General features: G+C 39.7%; 1 protein-coding gene across 1 annotated transcript; it reads left to right on the top strand.

The window, feature by feature from the left end:
- The first annotated feature begins 800 nt into the window (after positions 1-800).
- Positions 801-25,876, top strand: LOC139645441 (solute carrier family 22 member 4-like). Its single transcript, XM_071521151.1, has 12 exons — positions 801-1,084; positions 8,459-8,564; positions 10,645-10,748; positions 13,093-13,247; positions 13,907-14,078; positions 15,373-15,511; positions 17,443-17,540; positions 18,743-18,957; positions 20,172-20,354; positions 21,212-21,347; positions 21,702-21,801; positions 25,646-25,876. Exons 1-12 carry the CDS (start codon positions 801-803, stop codon positions 25,874-25,876), a joined length of 1,923 nt encoding a protein of 640 aa, XP_071377252.1.
- Positions 25,877-27,437: the final 1,561 nt, after the last annotated feature.

The following is a 27,437-nucleotide window of genomic DNA, read 5'->3' as shown; positions in this document are numbered from 1 at the left end:
TTAAGATTTGCACTAAATGATGGTGTAAATATACTGTAGGTCTTTTTGGAACTCTGAAGAACTGGTCCCCACTGACTTCAGTTGTTTTGGAGAAGGCTGCTATGGAGTTGTGCTGGCAACCTCCCTGTGTGTTATATGGACAAACTTCACCTGTGTTTCAACTGGCATGAGGGTGAGGAGATGGTGACAGAATTTTCATTTTTGGGTGAACTATTCCTTTAAAGGCCTTTTAACTTTCAAACCCATGTGATTGCCTGGACTTGGATTTGGTTTAATGCCATGAGAACACATTTGTGCTCATAATTTTTCCTTTTTGTCTTTTCAGTACAATTCCTCTTTAAAATCCTTGTGGTTTTTAGGTGGGGCCACATTGTGGGGGAGGTCTTTCTGGTGTTCAGACAGTGAAAAGCCTGACTCAACCACTTTATCCTCTCTTTTCCCCCTCCTCCCATCCTGTCCTGTGGATTAGCAAGTTATAGACAGCCTTCTGATTTACATATGTCCCTGTCTGCCAGTGTCACTGCCAGAAGAGGAAGCTTCCAGTCTTTCCACCTGGTAACTTTTGCCCAGACAGGAGCTGAACTTGGAAATGCTGCTCTGGAGAACTGACACATACTGCTTCTACTGGGACTGAACTGGGACTCTGAGAGGAGAGTTCTCTCTGCAACTCTACATGGGGATACTTCATCTACAGATGATCATACAGTAGTCCTTCTTCTGGGGAAACAGATAAGAGTCCTTGCTTGATCTTGCAGCCTGAGTGTGTGTGGTTCTTCTGGTTTGTAGTGTGTGTTTTTATGATGCTGGAGTACAAGGATGCCTTGTCTTTCCTGGGGGAGTGGGGAAGCTTCCAGAGGACCATCTTCATCCTGCTCAGCCTCAGCTCCGTACCCAACGGCTACGTGGGCATGGCCATGGTCTTCCTGGCCGACATACCGCCGCACCGGTGCCGCTTACCCCCCGTCGACTCCTCTTCCTCCTCCTCCTCCTCCAACTCATCATCTCCCTCCTTCAGTCTGGAGCTGAACCACTCCATCCCTCTAGAGACGGTGAAAGGGGAGGTGATTCTCAGTCGCTGTTCCAGGTAACCGAGAAAGAAATCCACTGCCTGCAAATGATTGAATTGAAAGTGACTAGGACTGAATTGAGCGCAGTCCTGTTTTCAGCTACACTTATTTAAGGTGGGAGGGGGTATCTTTAGAAATGGATAATCTAATGTTTTTCATGCGTTTACACTCTTTGATGTATCTTGTTTTGTCAAAGCTGTAGTTCCTCCTCTCTGGTTAAATGTTTGCTAATCAGTCTTTGGTTGGAATGAAAACCAAGACTCTCGGCCCAACATGGTTGAATTCCCCTGGCTTTACAGCATTCTTCTTCTTCACCATCCAGACAAAACTCTATTCTTTACATCTTTGCACATGTTCAAGTGGTGTTTGAATGCAAGTAGTGGGCCATTCTGGTCTGAATGGGGTGTTGTGGGCAGTTCTAAAAATTTGGACCAATTGGATGTTAGATCCCGCCCACTGGTTTTTATGGCTGATTTTGACAGATTTAATTATTTCATAGTGCACACCCAAGCCTGAAATACATAAATAAGTACAAATTGAAAATAAGTTGAAAGCAAAGAAAGTAAATTGAATCATGTCATTAGATATTTAATAATATACATTTATTTTTGTTGACATTATGAATGAGAATTGACACATTCCGATTTCATTCCATATTTGTCCTGAATAATGTGACCACAATGAGGTAATGAAATTGAGAATGTGAACATTCAATTTAATTTTAAATATGGCAGGGTTATGCTTTAGAGTACATAAAAAACTAGATGCCAATGGAGTTTTTAATTTAAATTTTGTTACACATGTGCACCTGTATGGGAAATGAAATTGTTATTCGATTTAATGGTTTCAACTGACTAATGTCTAATTTGGGCTTCCATAATCATCTGTTAATGCATTCATTGAAATAAAAAAAACTCACCAAAATCGGAGTTATGAGGTTTTCACTTGACAATGGCAATAAATGTATATGATAACTGATATATACGTATTAGATACAATGATGGAAAAGGAAAGGATGGACAAAGTAACAGAAACACCTAACAATATAGCCACAAGCGGCGATTGAGGGGTCTAAGTACAATTTGAAAAGACAGACAGACAAAACATTACAGAAGGTAGAAAGACACAGAAAAACTGACATGTTGTGAAGATCAAACATGCAGTCTAACACCAGCTTTTGTGTTGGCTCGTGACTTCTGTCAAGTCAATCTTTTCATTGCAAACACATTGTTGAAGTTATTCACAACGGCCAAACTTTCTATTATTCAATTCAATTCAATTCAATTCAATTTATTGTCATTATACCAGTCCAGTATAACCAAAAGTCTTGTTCTCCAGTCTCTCTGGTGCAACATAAAAACATAGTGCAGACACTGACACAGTAAGAGACACACGTTCAAGACAGTTTTTAGACATAAAATACAAAAATAAAATAAGTAAATAAGAATAGAAAAGAATTCAAATTAAAGTCATGTATAAAGAGTGCAAGTCGTCATTGGTAGCTTTAAGTCATGGGTAATATTACATAGTCATCATGAAAAATATTGCACAGTGCCATTAAAAATTCCCATTATTGCACAATCCGTGTCCATAGTCAGGCTTAGTAATCAGTGTGTGGGGTGGGTGGGGGTTGGGGTCACTAGCTTTACAGCTCTTGGGAAAAAGCTGTTCTTCAGTCTGCTGGTCCGTGACTGTATGGTCTGGTATGGTAGCTTGATCTTCCTCAGCCTCCTCAGGAAGTGGAGGCGTTGGTGAGCCTTTTTGATGAGAGAGGAGATGTGGAGGGACCATGATGATGTCTTGGGTTATGTGGACCCCTAAGAATTTAAAACTCTGGACTCTCTCAACAGCAGATCCATCAATGTAGATAGGTGTGTGGTGTCTCCTAAAATCCACAATGAACTCCTTTGTTTACTTGTTCTTGATGACTAATGTCTTCGGAAAGGACAAACCTGGACTTGAACCCACAACCTTCCACATGAAAGGCTGATGCTTTACCTACTGAGCCAAACACTGTTACAGGGCCACTGAGGAGAAAATCACTAAAGGGAGAAGTATTGTGATCCTGCAGCCTATGATTGACAGACTGACAGTGCTAATCACTTTATAGAGCATTGTAGTACTCTTCATTAACAAATAAAACAATAATAAGTCACATGGGCCAGAAAACTGCTGCTGCACTGCTCTCTATGGGTTGAAAGGTCTGGCCACACCCCAATCAGTGATGACATTCAGGTATTTTGCCACTGACAGATGATGTCAAACACCTGCTTTGAGTTTTCTGCACTGTGTGATTTAGTGTTGATGTACTTTTCATGAAACTTCAAAATGGTCACAGTTCACTTTGGTGTGCCACAGTGGGGAAACAAAACAAAGGGACAAGTGATAGGTCATAGGTGCTAGTCCAACCCATATTGAAAGTCTCAGAAAGACTATTATAACTAGCGCCCCACATTAATCAATTTACACATGGCTTTACAGACATCATCTTGAGAGTCCAGACATCATTTGTCTTTAGTTTGATGAAGATTGATCGAACTATCTTGAACATATCACATTGTCAATTTATCAAACTATTTGCAGCTTTCCATCTACCGTACGGGCTGTTTACGAATTAAGGTATGGCGATTTCAAAAATCATGTTGTTTTTTTCCTGTAACGTACGGTTTAGGAGGACAACACTGTGGATCACAGTCAGTTTTTGCTATAAACAGAGGGGGGCGATGTCAGAATCGGGGGTAGGTACCAGTGTACGAAAGATTTATCTCACTTCAGCCGACATGTTCTGAAAATTTCAGCTCTCTAGGACATGTGGCTGATTTTCAATGAATTTTTGAAGATGTGACTTTAATGCCTATGAAGATTTGGTTATTATGCAATAAGCCACGCCCACTTTAATCAATAATTACCAAATTTCATGGATCAAGTTGGACATCATCCTAGAACGTGTACAAAATTTCATAAAAATCTATGCAGTCAATTATGAGATATGAACTTTTTGTATTTGTAGCGCCCACTAGTGGTAGAGCTCTTTATTGTATGGACTCTTTTGTATTTGTACTGTGTTACATGACATTGTGTTCTCACTTTTTTATTGTGCCTTGCTGCAAAATGGGATTTGTCCTTTATTGTCCCTTGTGGGACAATAAAGAACTGAACTGACCTGAATGGAACCAAATGTTTGACAGTTGATAACAGACATTGTGGATTTGTTTTTCTCCAAACATAAACCTGTTTGGATGGAAGAAAAGGCTGAAAAAAATCATCAGAGCACATAACTTTTTTCCATGGCTCAATGCTCCAGGTTTTGTGCTCCTTACACCAGGTTATGCATCTTTGTTACCAGTGGTTTCTGAATAGCAGCCCTAAGTAGAAATCTGTAGACTCCCGCACACTGTCTTCACTTACAAGAATTTTATTTAAAGACACAATGCTTCGGCAGAGGCAGCCTTAAGCATCTGGGGGCCCGTTTCAAGAGCTAATGTGCAAAAAAAAAAAAACAGAAAAGAGAAAAGAGAAAAAAAAGCGAGGATTCAAGTTGGTTTGCATCAATAATGGTATATTTTTGGACTTAAATGCATTATGTGCACTTTCAGCATCATGGACAGCTCAACATAAAAATAATCCAAACAATGAAATAAGTAGTTTATTTTATTAATAATATTATTATTATAAACTTTATTTCTGCTAAAAATGTGTTAAAAGACTTACCGTTGACTCAATCTGAGGTAGTCCTGTCTAGAACTTCACCCTCCTATGCTTGAGTGCTGAGAATTCTCTAATAGGTTCATCTTTGTCCAGCGATCTCGTTACTTCATGCTCAATTGAAATCGGAGCAAGAGCTGACAGATGCTCCTGGAGCATGGTTGACCTCAGATGCGTTTTGATGAGCTTTAGGCGTGAGAAACTTCTCTCTCCAGTCGCTACAGTCACAGGCACTGTCACCATGAGTCATAGAGCAATGCTGAGGTTGGGATACAGTTCAGCTAAATTGTTGCTGTAAATGTAGCTAAGAATCTGCAGGCCAGTGGTTTCTTTCGCAGGCATGGCACTGACTGCAGCAGCTGTCTTTCAGTGTGCGACTTTGGATGGCCTTTTTCATTCCTCTCTTCCATAAATGAAGCCAAACAGACTGTAAAATGACTCCATCAGCTAATGCCTGTGATGGCAGAGTCTACTAGTGGAAGGAAAACATCTGTCCTGAACCGTTCAGCGGGTGTCACTGTCAGGGAAGGATCCGCATTTTGTGACTCATACTGGAACTGGCGTTTTGGTTTTTGGATTCGTGCTGTAGGAACGACCATTGGCATCCCCATCTCTTCAGCTATGTCCTCTGGCATCTGTCTGGGCGGATGAAAGGCCGTTCTCTCTGCATTCCTTGAGGAATATCAGAACATATTCCACCTCGCGCTGTAGCACATCGACTCCCACTTGTGGGCTCTGGAGCAGCTTGCTGACGCGATTTACCTCATGTAAAACGTTGTACCAGATGATAACGGTCAGCAGGAATTTCCATGACATGATCTCCTGTTCTAGGCCTCTGGCTGCAGACGTGGTTTCACTATCACCTTTCTCTGTGGCATGATCGACCAGTGAGAGGAGCGCACTGCCAACATCGGGAAGCTGGTAGCGCAGGACTTTGACACTTTCCACGCGGCACTCCCATCGCCTGTTGGATATGGGCTTGAGGGTCATCTGTGGGACGTTCTCCTTGAAAAGCTCCCATCTCTGTGGCGATGAGCTGAATATTGTGTGTAGACGTTGCAGCACCCCAAAGAAGCTCACAGACTCCACTGTTGATTTGGCAGCATCTACAATGACTAGGTTTAGACTGTGGCTGGAGCATGGCATGAACAGTGCTTTTTTGTTAATATCCAGCACCCTCTTCTGCACCCCAATATTTTCCCCCCGCATATTGCCTGCCCCCTGCATTTTGAGATATCCAATCCTAACTTCTCTATATGCTTCAAGAAGACATCTGTTAGGCCTGCACCTGATGTGTCAAGCACTGGTAGGAAACCGACAAAACGCTCGCTAACAGTAGCCCCGACATCGACTTGGCATTTGACAATGCGCGAGTAGTATTTAGATTGTTTTACTCTCTGTGTTATTGCTTCCAGTATCTTGTCTCCAATCAGTGTGATTAACTCATTTTGTATGGTTTTCCCCATGTAGTGGTCAGCAATCTCTTTTTTCTCTGCTCGTCTGACGAGTTCGCTCATCACTGGGTCGAACTCTGCAAGCAGCTCCACCAGACCTAGAAAGTTCCCATTACGTGGCTCATGTAGGGTGAAATTGTGGCCACGGAAAGGAAGGTTTCGTTCTGCAAGGTGACAGACTATGGCAATGACCCTCTTCATGACATCATTCCAGTGGGTTTTTTTTTCCAGCATTTGCATTTCTTGGTAAGTGCTGTCAATGGTGCTGTGCGTTCTGATGCGGGTTTCCAGCTCACGCCAGCTATCCATGTTGGCACGGTGCGCATTTGACTTCTCATTAGGGCTGGCTATCGGTACTCGATACCTTTAAGGTATCGACTGAAATAACCCAGTACCAAGTAGTATAGAAACTTCTCCAGTCAAACGATACCTGCATTCGATACTTTTTGTACACAGATCTAGAAAAAAATGGCTATTTGTATGGTTTTGCTCTCAGCCAATCACCGCAAGCGTTCTTCAATTTAATGCGACGTGTGATTGGCCCGCTACCGCAGCAGCTACAACCCATACAGTCTGTGGTGGTCAAGCGCGGTGTGTGTGATGGAGTTGGCAGTTCAGCATGCCGAGATGCCACCAAAACGTAAAAAAAAAAGGTATCGAATGAAGTAGCCTACTCTATTGGTATCGGTATCACTTTAAGGGTACTGGTATTGGTACTGGTATCGTAATTTTTTAAACGATACCCAGCCCTACTTCTCATGATCCTGGAGTGTGAGAGTGAGTCGCTCCCACATTCTGAAACCTCCGCAAGTGAGACTGTGACTTCGCTTGCCAAATAGGGTACAGCAGAAACAGAAGACTGAATCGGATGATTCTGAGTACACTAACCATGACCTACGAATGGTGTCTCCATTTTTCATCTTTATAAAATATCTGTCCTTGGTAAAACGACGGCGTGATTCGCTCTGTGGAAAGTTAATGTCCTCTAACTGAACAGGACCTCTCCTAACAATATCGATCCGTTGGCCACTGGTAATATGCTTTGGCCAATGTGCCGGATCGCTCTCTGTGAATGCTAGTGGCTCCCTGTCTGGAGGGCTGGTGGTGGCATCTTCCTCACCTGTCTCAGTTGTAGGATTGTCATCGTGTGGTGCTTGTTCATCAAACAATAAAGTTCGGTCATCATTATCGCCATCTGTCTGAGTAGAAGGGTTCTCATTTCCATTGTTCTGATTAGCAGCATCTCCAATTGTTTGGCTAGCATGCTGTGATGGTGGTGCAGGTGCAGTCGTCGGCAGGCCTTTTACAGACGCTGGACCAAAGAAAGAGGTCACTTTTGGGAGACTATTTAGACGTTTTGTTTTGTTTGTTTTGTTGTATATTTTCCATTTTTCAGCACCACTAGGATAGCTGCGTTTCATTTTCCTCTCATTAAGGACCTTTGCTAGCTGTATTAGTTCAAGTCAAGTTCAGTGATTGCAGATGTCAGCAGATGTTTCGTTTTGAATATTGTAGCATCCCGGAGGTGCCCCGCCTCCATACCTCCCAGCATGCTTTGAAAGACTGTTAACTCTGGCCTTTTTCTGTTATTTTTCTTGTTATTCATGCACTGTTGGCCTGGTAGGATTATTTAACCCTTATACAGATTCTTTTAATTATGTGTATTTGCTTTAGTTTGAGAATTTACTAGTTCAAATTAGTTGACGCCGTTAGTAATGTTCGTAGTGAAAGAAATGACCCGCCTACCGTTTTGCTGTAAGTGTTGAGCTGCTAACTGGTTCTAATGGCAATTAAAGCTGGCTGTTAGCTTTGGAACAGTGTCCATTGCATTATCTATGATTGAAGTAACCACTGCTTGCCACTATATACATATATATAAAAAAAGTGGGTGAATTATTCAATGCTTGCATGTCAGTTGGGGGCCCTTTGGGAGGGCAGGACCCGTTTCAGTTGAAACGGGTGAAACATAGCTAAGGCCACCAATGCACTTTGGTCAACTTTGCTGTCGTTGTGTCTCAATGTTCTTGTAAGTGAAGACAGTGTGCGGGACAGATTTCTACTTTGTCCTCCTCCTCCGACACCCGGCACATACTGCTAATTGGCATTCAGTTAATATGACTGGCCTGTGTAGTTGCCTTTGTAATTGTGATTTAGTTACTTACTTTTTCGTGTGGTGTTATTTTGTCCTCCCCCTGTGCATGATTCATATGTGTAAGATGTCTGTTGTTCCAGGTACAGACAGTCTGTGGACGGGTCCTTCTATACTAATGAGACGGAGGGATGTGTTGATGGCTGGGTGTTCAGCTCTGAGAGATACTCCTCAACCATCGTTACAGAGGTAAGGACAGCGGTGGAAGAAGTACTGAGATCTTTTACTCAAGTAAAAGTAGCAATACAACAATGTAAAGATACTCCATTACAAGTAAAAGTCCTGCATTCAAAATCTTACTTAAGTAAAAGTACATAAGTATTGGCAGCAAAATTTAGCTACTTAGAGTATCAAAATGTATTGACATACATTTACATGTAAGCAGCATTTTAAAGTAGTCAACGTGAAGCTAATCTTAACAATTTAGCTATACTTTTGGGTAGTCTAATCTATAACAATGCTATTTTATAGTTATTTTATAAAGATGATCAAATGTTTTAAATATAAAATATTGATCTGAAAAGTAACTAGTAACTATAGCTGTGAAATAAATGTAATGGAGTAAAAAGTACAATATTTCCCTCTAAAATGTAGTGGAGTATAAGTACAAAGTAGCATAAAATGGAAATACTCAAGTAAAGTACAAGTACCTCAAAATTGTACTTAAGTACAGTACTTGAGTAAATGTACTTAGTTACTTTCCACTACTGGGTAAGGACAAGGCACACACACACATACAACTCATACATACAACTTTAAAACAGCGTTTCTCAAAGAAATACAGTGCTGTGAAAAAGTATTCGCCCCATGTTTGATTAGCTGCATTTAAAGACATAATTGGGGTTACTGTTTAAATACTCTGGTTAACAACCAGGCCTGATTTGGGCCAGCCCTTCCCAATATACAGTATATCTGGCAAACTTTTTCAAATTTGCTCAAATTTTACCTGTGTTGATATCTCTTATACTTCCTTATCCCAGCTGCCTTCAGTACACTGGGGTTTTAGGGTGTAGGACAAACTCTGCTTGAGAAGTCTGGAGCACAGTGTGAATGCCTGTGTCACAGTATTTGATTCCTGTTCCTGTGGTTTCAAAGAAAAAAATCAAATAATTGTCCTTCCATCTCTACGTGTGAAAATTCAGGGAACATTCAGTGCATTTTCTTAATTTCACTTTGGAGCCAAAGTGTCACTTAGAGTCACTTTTCAGTCAAAGAAAGTAGACAAAAGTGCAGCCTCTGTGCTTTCACATACTGTATAGTCAAAATGTATTTCACTGGTTTACTTATGAACATGACACACTCAATTCTACTGTACTGTGCGTATTGCATGTCACTCTGCATAGAGGACCAGCTAAATTGTAGAGGTAATGAACATATAGATCCTGCTTCTTAAACCTGCTTCTGGATCAGCACCTGAAATGGATGTACGGGCTGTTTCTGGTGGGTGCCTATATGACAACAGTACTAGTATGTCTCCCATCTTGAGAGTCTATATTTGCTCAGTTTGGGTCCTCACATGACAACAGTACTGAAGCCTGTTCCACCAGTTCAACTTTGAATATAGGCTAGTTTGCATGTAAAACATAAGCCCAAGTTTCTGCTTTAGTAAAATTTTAACAGTTGCATCAACTGAAATAGTTCTGATGCAGACATTATGTTACAACTTAGAACTTACACTGAGCCCCTACAAGATATATTCTTTTTGTAAAACAGCCGTTGGCATGATGCATCAATTTGATAGATGGGGAAACTTGCTGGAGGACTTACAGGAGCAAATCCAGCACAGTTTATATCAGCAACATGAAATTAGATCACTGAACTGATGAAGAACCAAACCAAAGTTGATATATTTATGTCTGTGGTTGTAGTGGGTACGGGAGACAAACTATACATTTATCCTAATACTCTGTAATAGGATAAATATCATATGTACCTATTTGTTGATGTTTGGTGATTTATTAAATCAGGTTTATCCTCTTTATCTCTCTCTGTCATACAAGTTAGCTATTATTAACTTATTAACTGCAATACTGTCTCCAACAATGTATTGGTGAGTGGTCCATTTACGCTCTACTAGTAAAGATGTACCTCTAGTAGTAGTCTCCATGATCCAACTAAACAGACACAGCTTTAGTTTCAACATAACCTTTGGTGTCGACCAAACAGTGCAGCTATGTTTTAATCCACTCAACTTGAGTCAACCAATTTCAACCTGATCTGTTTGTCTTTTTCTGTGTGTGTGTGTGTGTGTGTGTGTGTGTGTGTGTAGTGGTCTTTGGTGTGTGACGACGGCTGGAAAGCTCCATTCACCGTTACCGTTTTCTTCTTTGGAGTTCTCTTTGGATCTTTCATATCTGGAATCATCTCTGACCGGTACACACACACACACACACACACACACAAAGTCCATTGTGTAATTGGAAGGTCACAGGTTTGATTCCTGACACAGCTAATATATCCTTGTAGAAGTGTCGTTTCTTTTCTTTTGTCCATAGTAATTGAAAAGGGTTTTTGCAGGCATGGCACGTCGTTCTTATTTATAGCTGGGTTCTCTGTAAAAAATAAAATATCAAAAGCAAAGCTCTAAACTATATGAATGGTACATGAAAGTGACACCATAGCAAATAAAAAAATACCATTAAGTATGATAAGGTCACTATAAGGTCACTATTGAGTAGGCTACCATAGACAAGACAACCTCTGGCTGGCATATTGGAGATCCTCAGCTCTTGGGCAACAGTGGCTGTGAACAGCTTAATTTCTGTGCTGTTCATGTGAACTGATCATTTCACCCTAACCCTAACCCTCCAAATGATTTTGTGTTTAGACAATGCCAGCATGTTAGCTAGCTAACCACAGCTAACCATCACTGTTTTGTTGTAAACGTATGATTCACACACTAGCTAACATGCTAGCGTTAGTTGTGGCGGGAGCGTATCTATGTTCCCAGGGTCGTATGTTCCCAGGGTCCTATGTTCCCAGGGTCGTATGTTCCCAGGGTCCTATGTTCCCAGGGTCCTATGTTCCCAAGGTCCTATGTTCCCAAGGTCCTTTGTTCCCAGGGTCCTACAGTATGTTCCCAGGGTCCTATGTTCTCAAGGTCCTATGTTCCCAGGGTCCTATGTTCCCTGGGTCCTATGTTCCCAAGGTCCTATGTTCCCAGGGCCCTACGTTCCCAGGGCCCTACGTTCCCAGGGTCCTACGTTCCCAGGGTCCTATGTTCTCAAGGTCCTATGTTCCCAGGGTCCTATGTTCTCAAGGTCCTATGTTCCCAGGGTCCTATGTTCCCAAGGTCCTTTGTTCCCAGGGTCCTATGTTCCCAAGGTCCTATGTTCCCAGGGTCCTAAATTCCCAAGGTCCTATGTTCCCAGGGTCCTATGTTCCCAGGGTCCTATGTTCCCAAGGTCCTATGTTCCCAAGGTCCTATGTTCCCTAGTTCAATATTCTGTTAACACACATTACATACATACATTACATACATACATACATACATACATACATACAATACATACATATTATCCAGTTTTTTTTATTGGAACAAGGCTTCAAACAGCTATATAAACACAACAATACCAGTGGTTATCATTTTATTTGATTTTGAAAGTCTCTAACCCTAACCCTAACCCCAACCCTAACCCTAGAACTGGGGAACATAGGACCCTGGGAACATAGGACCCTTTGTCATGTTCCCAGTATGTGCCATATAAATCTGGGGAACATAGGACCCTGGGAACATAGGACCCTGGGAACATAGGAATGACTCCGTTGTGGCCAGGAGCTGCATGCTAGAAAAATTAGAATGGTGTGCACATCCAGGAAGGATGTCTGCACACTGAATAATAGCTCCCAAAGAATTTAATGCAACGTTTCGACCAGCTTGACGAAGACCACGCTAGTCGAAACATCAGGCAGAAAGTCATGCCACTCTAACTCACTTCTGGGTTTTAGGACTCAAAACTAGACCGCTCCACACCTGTACTGTGTGAATAAATAATATGCAAGAGCATGCGCGCCACAACCAATTCTGATATGAAGGCTGATTGAAGGTTTACATGATTGCGGATCGGATTGCATTTTTCATGCCTTTTGTGCAGGTTTACAGGTTATTAATGAGTTATTAATGGAAAGTTCCTGTCTTCCTGAATTTTACATTAAATTAGAAAGTAAGGAGTCAAAAATCGGGGTGTTTAAAATGCTTTTGGTTAGGGTTAGGTTAATGCTTTTGGTTGGGGTCTCCTCCATTAATAAATCCCTTGGTAACACTTTACAATAAGGGTACATTAATTAAGGGTTAGTTAATGCTTAATAAGTATTAACTAACCCTTATTTAATTTAATTTATTTTTAATTGAATTTAATTTAATTTAATTTAATTTAATAGTCATCTTTATAAACTATTAAATATGTATAAATTAATACTTTAGTTAACATGAACACCATTAGTAAATGATTACCAGACACATTAGTTAACTGTTAATTAAGAGTTAGTTAATGCTTATTAAGCATTAACTAATCCTTAATTAATGTACCCTTATTGTAAAGTGTTACCAATCCCTTAATACATTTTAAGGGGATTTTGCATGAATTAAGGGGTGAATTAATGTAAATGTAAAGTTGATTAATATGATTGACTGCATGTATACATAGTCAGTACCCATGATCAGTCATCCGTCTATCTCCGTTTCTCTCTCTCTTTCTATTTGTCTCTCTATCTTTAGTTATGGGCGTCGTCTTATCTTTTTCCTGACCATGGCCATCCAGACGGTGTTCAGCTTCCTTCAGGCTTTTGTCAACAGCTGGGAAATGTTCTGTTTTCTCTACTTCATAGTGGGAATGGGACAGATCGCCAACTACTGCTGTGCCTTTATACTGGGTATGACCAATAGATGGATGGATATATAGATAAATAGGTGATTAAAAAAAAGAAGGTAAAAAACTAAAAAAAGGTAATAGGAAATAGGTAAATTGATGGATAGACTCAGAGAGAGACAGATATTCTTCTGTTCTGTGTTAAGAAGGACATTTCCTTAGTGCAACTGTTGACAGATAAAAACTTTATCTCCAAAAAGCGAATAACATAATAATTCTTAACTATTGATGCCTATTTATAAGGGGTTTTCATGGGGTCTATGGCTTTCTCAGCAGCACAGACCAAAGTTTGAATTTAAGAAAAAAAACAAACTGAGACAAAACAGAATTGGAGTAGGTTTTTCAGATCAGCTGTGTGCAGTTATAAAATATCTCTTAACTTTTCTGGCCTACTAGTCTCTCTGTTTCTTCTAAATAGAGTTCAATTCATGTGGGAAGGCTGTTACTGATGGATTTGAAGCCGTTCGTAGACAATATTTTGTGCCCATATTCAAAATGTTTAAATTTGGCCACTTTCATTCTAAAAAAACTTGTCATTGTGTATTTATTGTCTGTCCCCAGAATTGTATTCTTGACTGGATGGAAAAGCCTTGAAAAAAAACAGCAAAACCAATATATCGTTGTAACCCTAGTTCTAATATGATCGTTTTTCTCTACGTCTAGGGTCGGAGTTGTTGACGAAGAAGGCGCGGATTAGCTTTGCTGCTGTAGGAGTCGCTTTCAGCTACGCTCTGGGTTACAGCGTACTGCCTCTGTTCGCTTTCTACATCAGGAGCTGGAGATGGCTGCTAGTGGCTCTGGCTCTACCTGGTCTACTGTACATACCTCTGTGGTGGTAAGATAGAAAAGTATAGAATCAAAGTTCTGTCTCCATTTGGTCTACTGTACCTAACTCTATGGCAGTGGTTCGCAACCTTTTTCATTTAGTCCACATTCGGGCCAAGGACCCCCATGTGATGAGATTTTGCTTGTCTGACCAAAATCTGAAAATATTTTTATTGTCAGATATGATTTTGTCCAGAATTCCATGACTATCTGTATTGTAGGTAGAGAGATAACAGAGAAACTATGATCAAACTGTCATTCTTCTACATTCTCTAATTGTGTTCACTTCTTGTAAATGAAATAATGGTGAAGTTTAACGATTCATCAATTTGCTGGGGACCCCCTGGAACCCCCTCAAGGACCCCTGGTGGTCCCCGGACCCCACGTTGAGAACCGTTGCTCTATGGGACATAGACGGCAAATGTTTTGTGATTTTTACTTTACAAAAATATGATATACAGTATGTTTTTCATATTGATCAATTTTGATAATCACAATAATAACGTTCCATTTCAAGTTTGAGAGTATTCTACTTAGGACTGAACCCTCAAGAAAATAAAGTTCATTACGGTTTAAAATATTAAATTGTTTATTATCAGAGCCAACTGGTTAAATATATACAGTATATATGTATACTGAACAAAAATATAAACGCAACACTTTTGTTTTTGCTCCCATTTTTCATGAGTTGAAATAAAAGATCTAAGACTTTTTCTATGCACACAAATGACTTATTTCTCTCAAATTTTGTTCACAAATTTGTTTAAATCCGTGGCCTTCTATTGTGACCAGCCCAAGGCACACCTGTGCAATAATCATGCTGTTTAATCAGCATCTTGATATGCCACACCTGTCAGGTGGATGGATTATCTTGGCAAAGGAGAAGTGCTCACTAACACGGATTTAAACAAATTTGTGAACAAAATTTGCGAGAAATAAGAGTGTACAATATTAGATGCAGAATTTGTAGAATTTGTTTTGTGTTTTGTTGAAATTGAGCGAGTGAGAAAGAGAGAGCAAGACACACACTTTTACATGATGTCTTTTATCCGATTGCTTTGTTGTTTACCTTGTATTCTTATCCTTTTATCTCATCCTTTTGTCTACTCGTTTTAATTCATTTTATCAGTATGGTGTTTTCTTTTATTTGATTGTTAATGCACATAGTAAACTTTGCTTTAAAAAAGTGCCATACAAATTTCAATGTATTATTACTATTATTGTTATTATTATTAAGTAACAAATCAGTGGAAATCAGTGGCCAGTCTATTTATTGATTGATGTGTCCCTTGACCAATCATTAGGTACCTCCCAGAGTCTCCTCGCTGGCTGTTGTCTCAGGGCCGTGTAAAGGAGGCGGAGCTTATAATCAGAGCGGCGGCTAAGAAGAACGGGGTAACGCCCCCTGAGGTCATCTTCGAACAGGAAGTCACTCCACTCAAGGTGCAAACACAACACACACACACACACACACACACATACACACATACACACACTACTGCTGCCTTCAAGTGCTCCTCATGAGCTCCTACTTCCAAATTCAGAAGTTGTAAATATAACATCATAAAATAAATATTGTTAAACTGTCTTCATTGTTGAGTGCAACCTCATTCTTTTGCATAGACATTTGGCACAAGATAACACACTGACTGGTCTGAGTGCACTTCATATAAGTGAAAATTAATAAAATCTTTCTGTAAAATCTGATTTCAAAGTATGAATTCCACCATATAACTCATTTTGACTACATCTTTTCCCACCCTCTGAATCAAAATAACAAATAAGAGGAAAAAATGCATGAACAAAACAAAAACCCCCAAAACATCTTAAAAACTACATCTTAAAAATAATCAGTCTAATGAGAAAATGAATAGGCAAGGCAAGGCAAACTTTATTTATATAGCACATTTCATACACAAGGCTTCACATAAAACAGAAAAAATACATAAAATGACATTAAAAACGAAAGAAAGAAAGATATTGAGCAGTCACTCTCACACTGGTGACACCTCTGGTCAGCCAGTATATCTTCTCTGAGAGTGACTCCCTCAATTTTTCCTCTCAAAAGGAAATCAATTTTGATGAGATCTTGAAGGATTCTTTGAAGGAGCCTAGAGTCTTTCCAGTGGTCTTACCCCACCCTATAGGCAGGCCCCACAGCCCCTATAGGACTTGTAAATGTTCCTGTAGAACAATACACAGATCTATGGAAGCCCATTTCCGCCAGTGTGATGAAAAAAAAAAAAAAGATCCTGTAAGTCATTATAATGAGAAAGTTTCTCAAAATAATGACTTAGTATCTCAAAATAATGAGAAAGTTTCTCAAAATAATGACTTAGTATCTCAAAATAATGACTTAGTATCTCAAAATAATGAGAAACTTTCTCAAAATAATGACTTAGTATCACAAAATAATGAGTTCATATCTCAAAGATACTAACTCATTATTTTGAAGAGTTGAGTGCCTCCAGGGAGGGGGGCAGATGGGTGATGAATAGGGGTGTAAAATGATGTTAATGCCTTTAACTATGGCCAGTGCTAACACTGACTATTTTTGCTTTTGAGGTTTCCTCTATTATGCATTTTTTTTATTTGTTGAGGTGGATTCTGATGGGTTTTGAAACTGCAATGAAAAAAAAAATGCACTAGCCATAATCAGTTTAGCATTCCAGCATTTCATGGCTAAGTAGGATGACGCAAATCCGTCCCATGGTCGTTAGCAAAATATTTTTTTTTAAATTCAGCAACATGTTTCACCCATTTAAAGAACAGAACAAAAATCCATTGGCAACAAATATGGATCCCTCCGCCACAAGAACACAGCGGAGGCATGTATCCCTCCGCTATGTTCTCGTCTATCAATAAAAATGCTATTTGGCGAAATTATGTTCTAAAAAATATGACCAAATGTGAGTTGAAAATCACAGTAGTGGGATCTGTTTTTGAATATGTTCACAAATGTGTTAAATGTAAGTTAAAAATTTCCGTGGCTTCATTCAAATGAATTGGAAGTAAGAATCAGAACACTACAAACTCGTCCAGCTACATCCAATCTTGGTGATTAGATTAGATTCTGGTTTTCATGGCGGTCAAGTGCCAAATAACCTCGATTTTAAAACTAAGTGGAATATTGCTTTAAATAAGTGAACGTTCGCTAAAAATTTAAATATGACTCATGGTAGAAATATCCTCTGCAAACACTGGGATTTGAACCCCAGTTGCCGGGATCAAAGGCAAACGTTATACACCCATCCACCACCCCAACCACAACCAAGGATTATATTATATTATATTAACGACCACAACACCCTTAATTTCCACCGTGCTACTTCACTTTTCTGTGTGTGTTTATGTGTGTGTGTGCGTGTGTTTAGGAGAATGATCCTGCAGCTAGCCAACGTCTGTACACCTGGCTGGACCTGTACCAAACTAGCAACATCAGAAAACTCACCATCATCAACATCTGTATCTGGTATACACACAAACACACACACACACACACACACTTCAAATGCTTTTTTTGCATCGTAGTTTACATAAGATTCACTTTGTTTTAATGACATTTCAAGATAGAAAGGATGGTCCCCACCACACAGCCTGGCTAGCTCTTACTACAGTATGGAAATAAGAAATATAAGTTGTGCTTGTATTATAGTAGGGCTGAACAATTAATCAAAATTTTATTGAAATCGCAATATGGCCTACTGCAATTTTCAAATCGCAGGAGGTGCAATATTTGTTAAAGGCAAAATGTGTGTCAAAATAGCATTTTAAATGAAATATTGTGGTGCTGCAGAGATGTCCTGGCCTACACATCATATTCTACAGACTTAAGAAAACATCTTTGTTTGGTGCAGATCCCCGCAAAAAATCACACCATAATCATTTTAATACGTTTTTCAATGAAAATGAGAATAATGATGTAAAAATGATCATTCCCTCTAATATCGCGAATCATATCGCAATTGCAATATCAGTCAAAAATATCGCAATTAGATATTTTTTCAAAATCGTTCAGCCCTATATTATAGGATGCATTTGGTTGTAACATGAGTTTTTCCACATTTGCAAATAGTGATTTACAACTTACATCACACATTTGCAAAATATCACACACACATGCATTTGCACATTTGTGTTATAGGTTTGCTAGTCAGGTTACAATCTCAAACATCTTCTAAATTATTTTGGTGGTTTCCCATGGTTTAGTCCTATGCTGCAGAGACTGAACATTTTTTTGGCCCTTTTTTGATAGGCCTGAAGTATCTAAGCCTCTAATATCCAGTTTGTGAACAGCTCCAAGGCTGCCAAAGCACCAGCACCAGCTAACAAACCTACATACCTATGACCACCGATAGAGTATGGATATCTAAGGGCTGATTCTGGGTCAGTTTGTCTATGAAAGCTTGATATGCTATGATAAATACTTCTCTCTGCTCTTCATTGACAAAAACACCATTGCAGGTGTTACTCTGAGTGGCATTAAACCGACTGAGATTAGCCCGATATGGGTTTTGAAGGCCGATATCGATGTTTGTGCATTGAAGCTGCCAATAGCCAATATTTTGTGCCATTATTCAATAACAATTTGACCATTTTCATGCGAAAAAATCCAAAAGCTGACATATGTAAAATGTATGTATCTATTTATCTATCTATCTGTCTATCGTTTAGGATTGTGATCTCCATGTCATATTATGGATTGTCTCTGAACACACCAAACATGGACGGAGACCCGTACATCAACTGTCTGGTTTCCGGGGCAACTGAGTTCCTTGCTTATAGCTGTATGTGGTTTGCGATTTGCTACCTTCCTCGCCGTTTACTGCTCCCCATCACCCTGCTGCCGTCTGGAGTCCTACTGTTGCTCATCAAATTCATACCTGATGGTATAGTAGACACACACACACATGCACAACTCCTGCCCCTTTGTCCTTCCACCCACAATGTACCCTTATATGCCTTGAGCATGCTAGAATGTGATCATACATGGATTTTTATACATAAAGACTTTGGTTTACCATCATATTTAAACAGCAACTAAACCCCAAACCCAAATCTGTGGTTAAGCCTGACTTCTAATGGTGAAAGTAGGGTTGAACTGGCCATCTGCTATTGGTTGGTCTTTGGCGCCAGGTGATGTCATCACCTGTTATACCAAAGATCAGCCAATAGCAGAGGACCAGTTCAGTGTCCTACTTTCCACCATTAGATGTCAGGGTTCACCACAAATTTGGGTTTGGGGTTTAGTCTTTAACATGTATTAGGAATACACCAAGTTTTTGTTGTCCCTTTGATCAACTTAGCCGTTAAAGATTGAGAACCAAAATTATCCATATGTTTCTGGTAAATTGTTGGTTTCGGTGCTCCATGCAAACACTTTAGCATACACTATGTTGAGTGATAGTAGGCTCCATGCTAGCACTTTAGCATACACTATGTTGATAGACAAAAGTAACAACTTTTTATAGATTGGTAACTGTAATATAAATGCTGAAATTGAAATTTGAAGTTCAGTGTCCTACTTTCCACCATTAGATGTCAGGCTTCACCACAAATTTGGGTTTGGGGTTTAGTCTTTAACATGTATTAGGAATACACCAAGTTTTCATTAGATTGTCCCATTGGTCAACTTATCCGTTAAAGAATGAGAACCAAAATGATCCATATGTTTCTGGTAAACTGTTGGTTTCGGTGCTCTTCCATGCTAACACTTTAGCATACACTATGTTGAGTGATAGTAGGCCCCGTGTAAACACTTAGCATACACTATGTTGAGTGATAGTAGGCTCCATGCTAACACTTTAGCATACACTATGTTGAGTGAGAGTAGGCTCCATGCTAACACTTTAGCATACACTATGTTGAGTGATAGTAGGCTCCATGCAAATTTAGCATACACTATGTCGAGTGATAGTAGGCTCCATGCAAAGACTTTAGCATACACTATGTTGAGTGATAGAAGACAAAAGTAACAACTTTTTATAGATTGGTAACAGTAATATAAATGCTGAAATTGAAATTTTGTAATTTTTCACTACTCATTCCTGAGAAAAATGGTTGTCTTGACAGTAACATTATATTCTCTTCTCTTCTATTCTAGATCTGCCCAATGTAACCCTAACTCTGGTGATGATAGGGAAGATAGCGGTGACGGGTGCGTTTGGTTTCCTCTACCTCTACTCCACAGAGCTCTTCCCCACTGTAGTGAGAAACATGGCGCTTGGCTCCTTATCCATGGCCTCCCGCGTTGGCAGCACTGTCTCACCATACATCGCTTTCATAGGTAAGGTTTGCTTGTGTGTGTGTTCCTTCTACCCTTATGTTGATTGAATGTCTTCACAGGGATAGAAAGATGAACACCTCGCCACACCTCATTTCTACAAGGGGCTACTTAAAGGTTAGGATTTGGATTTAGGGGAAGGCTTATGGCTGTTTCATGTCATCTCTTCTGTGGATATAGTAGTTTTCTCTCTGCAGTTTGCAGGGCAGGCAGGACTAGTATGGCAATACACATTTTGACCCATTTGAGAGATGGAGAGCTCACCTAATTGGTTGAGGCCTACCGGGAGCGGTGAGATTTTGGAGAGCCTGAAAACAGAGGCAGGGGCTATCACAGAGGCCTGATCTTCTCTCAGACCATTTGAATTACTCACAGCTGAAAAGGTCTTATGACATTTTCACCAAATAATACAAAAAGAAAGATTCCTACCCCAGCTTTAAAAGAGCATTCCATAATTGATTATTTACCCCCACAGAAACGTCCCCTGAGTGTGATGAAACAAACAAAAACAAGTCTGAAAATCACACTTGTAGCAAATAAACGAACACAAATGTAACACATATACTGTTGTTTGATTAAACAATTAAATACTGGGATAGTGTATTAGAAGATGAGGTTCGACTACAGCGCAATAAAAATTGGGAGCTTAATAATTACACAACATAGGGTGTTTAGTAGAAAATATTTGCCAGCTGTATTGTATTTAAAAGCATAAAATACAATACAAAAATACATAAAACAAAAGTTTCACAATAATAACCCTTGTCAGTCACAATGTCAGTCACAAAGAGATACCTAAGAATTAATACTACACCCAGTTTCACAATAGTTCGAGTCCTGTCTCCCACTTTTTGCTGCAGGTACGTACAACAAGTTCCTCCCCTACATCCTGATGGGTGGAGTCACCATCATATCGGGGCTCCTCAGCCTCTTGCTACCAGAAACCAAAGACCAGGAGCTCCCTGATCTCATTCCCCACGTCAAACCACTTGTCAGGTAGGTTTCAGTAGTGTAGTTGAGAATGTCTTCCCACCTCTCACTGGGTATTTTAAGTACAGCATTATGGGCTCTCAGTATACCCACCAATCAGCCTGATCACAGTTGAAATATAGAAGCATATCCAACCAAGAAATGTCTTCAATCTTCCTGTTTTTTTGTATTAGATGCAAAGCTTTGTATCTATAAAATCAATATTGAGGAGTCTGAAACTCTTACTTGATTTTTACTTTTAAGAACACATTTTTTTGCTAAGCAATAGTAGCAATTGTCCCACCTTTTGTCCATGTCTCTTTGTTTATGTAACTGTTATATTTCTCTGTTTTCCTGTCTGTCCGCCTGTCTGTGTGTCAGGCTTTCCAGTCTGTTTAAGACACACACTGATCCAGCTGGGCGGCGGGAGGTGGAGGTGGAGAAGAGTCCTGCTTTAACTGAACCCAACCACAAGAAACCAGTAGATTTGTCAATTCTCTCGACCCTAAGCTATGCCAAAGTCCCTGCATCGGATACCATTTAGCACCAAAACTTCCAAACCCTCGTATATCAGCTACATTTTTGTGGAGCAAAGTGAAGCAATGACTGATGACTGACAAGATATTATTCTGGTTAATGTGATAAATTATTAGTTAAATTCATTATTGGTTTAAACCCACAACCAGTTCCCGGTTCAGGAATATGCTTTTACACACGGACTCATTGTCTCCTCTGTTATTCTTCAATATGACCAAAGTTGTTGTCCATAAAGTTACTGACTATACCAGATGTGAAATAGGCATGAGAATGTTATGTAAAAGCAGTAAGCTTTTTGCACATTGCACATCTGTTCAATACAAATAATTGTCCTATTTTACTGAAATAATTAGATTGGCCGCAATTATTCATCTCCACGATCCTGCAGAAACTGAGAGGCAATCATATGTTCCACTTCCCAACACATTTCCCAATAAAATACACATGAAGGCATGAAATAGAGGAAGTTAAGACACCTTCCTACTGAGATAAATGTGGGATTGCTATTGCTGCAGCCATTCAGAGACATTCATACTTTCAGACCCCATTGACACAAATGAGGGTAAAGATCAAATATAGAGGAAAAGTGGCAGCTATTCAGGATGGATTGGAAGATGGCTGTGCACACAATCCTCCTATAGCTGCGATCAAAACATGGAACTGATCATTAAAACTATCCGGGGCCATTTTGACCCGATTTTGTAAATCTGATTGTTGTACTGTTGTGCTTAAAGTAATGTATATAATGACTTCATGAAATAAAAGGTGATAAGATTGGGGAAACCATGGCTCATAAACACGACTGAAATATTATATGTTCATACATACTACTTAAAAATTCTCATATACACTATTGAAATGCTCACAGATACACCACTGAAATTTAACCTCTTACACTACTGAAATGTAACCTCTTACATATACTACTGAAATGTAACCTCTTACATACACTACTGAAATTTAATCTCTTACACTACTGAAATTTAACCTCTTACACTACTGAAATGTAACCTCTTACACTACTGAAATGTAACCTCTTACATATACTACTGAAATGTAACCTCTTACATACACTACTGAAATTTAATCTCTTACACTACTGAAATTTAACCTCTTACACTACTGAAATGTAACCTCTTACACTACTGAAATGTAACCTCTTACATATACTACTGAAATGTAACCTCTTACATACACTACTGAAATTTAATCTCTTACACTACTGAAATTTAATCTCTTACACTACTGAAATTTAACCTCTTACACTACTGAAATTTAACCTCTTACATACACTACTGAAATTTAATCTCTAACATACACCATTGAAATTTAACCTCTTACATACACAACTGAAATTTTCCTCTTACATACACTACTGAAATTTAGACTTTTTTCTATTTCTAGTTCTGCCATGTATATTTTTACCCGGCAATTTGAGCCTTTATTGGAAGTTTTATGATACTTGCATGCAAGAGAAGATGTTCCAGGGGCTGTGAAGCTGATCCCTGCTAACTGAAAGAAGAGTAACACCCACCATGTTTTTCATCTTCACCATTATTATCACTATTTCTAATATTTACTTACCCTTGCCGTCCGCACGGACGAAGATGCATCAGATCGAAACGTTGGTTTGTGGTGTACACAGTTTGGCTCAGCACCAAAGAATTTAAGGGATGCAGTTTTGGGGAAAACTCAACATTAATCTAATGTTTACGGGGTGATAACAAAACTGAGACTTATTTTTTAACTGTAATATTACAACTGAAATTGAAATAATTGAGTAATTTGTTGCACTGCTCTTTAATGGTAATAATAATGTATCACTGTAACATATTACTGAGTAACGTGTTACCACTGAACACTGTCTGTGATATAATATGAGAAAGGCAAGGATTTAATCTCAACTTAAAATTTCTCATTGGCTTTCACACACACTCAATTAAAGAGAAGTAGTTGTATGACAACCAACACAGGGACTGAATCATCTACCTGGAATGAGATGGATAGGGATGGTTTGGTCTATAGCAGCTTTATGGGCTTGCTCTCTGGGGAAGTAGGTAAGAAAAATCAATAAATCCTTCCTTAATCAACATGTTTCTTTGTATTTTATTCACTCGTAATACTAGTCTCACTAAGTCAGGTTGAAAAGAGGCTCAACCATCAGTGCTTGGACAGCAGCACACAGTTTGAAGGCTCTACAACAGTTAGTCCTCTTCCTTTGGATGTCAAATGGCACAGTGACTATGTGGTTCATTTGCAGCCTGTCTGCTTTAACATGAGGGTTTTGCAGTCATATCACTTAAAGAAACGCTAGCCTTTTGGTACATGGTCCCTCTGTTTCAGGGTGTGAAATCTACATGGACAGATGAAGATAATATTGGATGTTTGTTTAGTCCCACAGCTCATACAGCAAGCCTAGAATGAGTATTTTACTACAAGGACTATCACAGTGTACATCTGCTAAAAAGACATCAAACTGATACAAGCAAGATTATTAACATGCATGTAGACTAACTTTCCTGTCTGCATGGACATTATGCTGCAGTTCATACTATACATAGACAAAGTGGGAAATCACACTTATTTGGCTTATTTTTCCAGTAGTTGACTGAGCACTTATAAGAAAATCACCAATATGACCAAGAGTCAAACAGTCTCGTGACATTGCATTTCGTCTGTAATCTAACTTTCTGCAGCACGCTTTCACCCATGTGACCACAGAGCGACCGACCGATCAATGGTTGCCTGCAGATTTTAGAGTAACTTATTTAGCGTTGCTTTTAAACATCAAAGAAGGCTGCTCCCATGCAATCACAACACAGTGAATGGCTGAGACTGCAGAGGGCTCCTCTATGGATCTCTATGGTTTTGTTGAACAGCTCAGCATCAAGTAAAGACAACTCTCTGCCTCCACCTGATGGACTTAACAAGTAAATACACCCAAGGTAGAAAAAGTACCAAAATATCCTACTCAAGTAGAGGTACTGTTGCTTTGGTGATATTTTAATCAAGTAAAGGTAAGATTACTTATGTAAAAATTTACTTCAGTAAAAAGTACACGCAACAAAGGTTTACTTAAGTAAAAGTATGGACGTATTAGCCGTAAAATGTACTTAAGTATCAAAAGTAAAAAGTACTCATTCTGAAGAATGGCCAGTTTCAGAGTGTTAAATTATTGATGCATTAACCTGTAAGAAGTATTTTAATGTTGTAGGTCTAACTGCTCCATATACTGTTGGGGAGTTTAAACTCAAACAACGCATCATATTTTATGAGCTTATCATATGTTTTGCATATAAAACCTTATTCTTCAAAGTAACTAGTAACTCCAGCTGTCAGATGTAGTGGAGTAAAAAGTATAATATTTCCCTCTGAAATGTAGTGGAGTAAAAGTACAAAGTCTCAAAATGGAAATAGTGCCAGTACCTCAAAACTATACTTAAGTACAGTACTTGAGTAAATGTACTGAGTTACTTTCCACTTCTGGATATAGTGTACTGTACAGTGAAGCAGTGAAGTTCAAATGTCTATAAAAAAAATAAAATAAAACTAGAATGGCACTCGGAGAGCGCAGACCACCGCCAAGGTTCGTGCTATTATTGCTTGGTCATGAGTCGAATCCGGATCCGCTCCAAAATGTAATGGGTTCTTCCTTGGCCCATGCTACACCCTTCCACGAAGTTTCATGAAAATCGGGCCAGTAGTTTTTCCGTAATCCTGCTAACAGACAAACAAACAAACAAACAAACGGCACCGAAAACATAACCTCCTTGGCGGAGGTAATATAGGAGCTGCACAGCGAGAAGGCCTTGAGCCTCTACAAGCTAGCCAGGAAGCTGAAGGCCTGTGATGCCGAGAAGGAAGCCCTCTGTCAAGAAATGGAGGAGCAGGCCATCAAGTTCAAGGTCTGTGAACTGGAGAATGATGCCCTCCACCAAGAACTGGAGGAGCAGGCCATCAAGTCTGAGAAATGGACAAGCTTAAAGAAAAGCTCCACAGCACCCACAAGCAGGCCATGAAATTAAAGCACAAGGCCGAGATGGAAGAGGCACACCGCATAGAGATGGAGGAGCTGAAAAAGAGATGGCCTTGAGCAGTCAGGAGCTTGCTACCAAGCTCAAGGCAGAGAAGAAGGAGAAGGAGGCCCTCCACTATAAGAAGGAAGCTGTCCACAAAGAAATGGCTCACTGAAATGCTCCAGCAAGAGAAGGCCTTGAGCAACCAGGAGCGTAAAATTAAGCTCAAGGCCTTGGAGCTGGTGAAGGCACTTCACCGAGAAACTGAGGAGCTGAAAATGCTCAAAGGCTTGAAGGCCTTGAGCTCCCAGGAGCTTACCATCAAGCTCAAGGCAGAGAAGGAGGCAAAGAAGGTCCTCCTCCAAGAAATGGAGAATGTGAAGATGCTCCAGCAAGACAAGGCCTTGAGCAAAGAGAAGATTGCCATCAAGCTCAAGGCAGAGGAGGAGGAGAAGGAGGCTCTCCTCCAAGAAGGGGGGGAGCAGGCCATGAAGCTCAAGGCCTGCGAAATGGAGAAAGAGGCCCTCAAATGTAACACCAGAGAGGCAGAGGTGGGAGGCTCTAGAGAGGAAGACAAGAAAGGTTGAAGAAAAACTGCACAAAAGGTCCAGGAAGCCTTCTATGCTCAGAAGATTCATAAAGCTCCTGACCCCAAAACAGAGGAAGGAGAAGAAACAGGAGAAGAAACAGGAGAAGATGGAGTTTCTTGTGACATATTCAACATATTCTTGAGCTGCTTCAAGCCAAGAACCTGAGCACACTGACACCTGTGCTCTCACACACACAAACAAACTTAACTTTGGTAAATGTGCGCACATGCCTGTAAATGTGCACATTTCCCATTATCATCCAACATTTTCCCCTACACACCCTTACCCTACACCCTACACCCATTTACTGCCCACCATCCCCAGACACACCCCAACACCCATTTGCAACCCACCGCCCAACACCCTACCCTTTGCCTTCTATTTTTCCTCAGTAAAAGATATCAATGCCAATTATATCTCTAAAACAATAAATGTATTGTTTTAATTCTGTAGAGAATTGTAAGTGGTACTACAGTCAACACTGTATGCAGCGCATTTAAGACAGCTGGACAGAGACAGTGTTGTAGTGAAAATATAAAAGCTGTGTTGGGTCAATAGATGTTTTTACATTTTTAACCCATGACTGTGGTTCTGCAATTTAATTGCTGTTGTCAAACTCACAAATGAAAGTGGAGCTGCTTCGCTACTCTACATTTATCTAATCCAGGAGTCACATCATGACCTTGGAATAAGTCAAAGATAAGTTAGCAATTTTTACATAATACAGCTCCAACGTTACATTCCAAGTCCTCAATTATTATGTGTCACATTAAATAGATGAAGGGTACTTTTCAGGCCAGTGGATTTAACTAAACTGCCATTTACCTCCTAAAATCACTCTAAACACATTTATAATGTAGTCCAGCTAAATAGCTGGTCTTTCAATGTTGGTATTATGTGTCATTCATGGCAACAACAACCACTGGGTAATCTGGGTAGTATGTTATCTTGAAAAAAAAAAAAAAAAATCAACA

Source organism: Centroberyx affinis, unplaced genomic scaffold, assembly GCF_046629955.1.
Source record: "Centroberyx affinis isolate AG114_WGS23_722 - 3 ecotype Tasmania unplaced genomic scaffold, CSIRO-AGI_Caff_v1 ptg000861l_1, whole genome shotgun sequence".
Lineage (NCBI taxonomy): Eukaryota > Metazoa > Chordata > Actinopteri > Beryciformes > Berycidae > Centroberyx > Centroberyx affinis.
This window is presented reverse-complemented; position numbering and strand designations above follow the sequence as displayed.

Coding starts and splice junctions, on each gene's coding strand:
- LOC139645441 (XM_071521151.1), top strand. CDS start 801: ATGCTGGAGTACAAGGATGCCTTGTCTTTCCTGGGGGAGTGGGGAAGC. Junction 10,749..13,092: donor TCTGGAATCATCTCTGACCG/GTACACACACAC, acceptor CTCTATCTTTAG/TTATGGGCGTCGTCTTATCT. Junction 14,079..15,372: donor CTGTACATACCTCTGTGGTG/GTAAGATAGAAA, acceptor ACCAATCATTAG/GTACCTCCCAGAGTCTCCTC.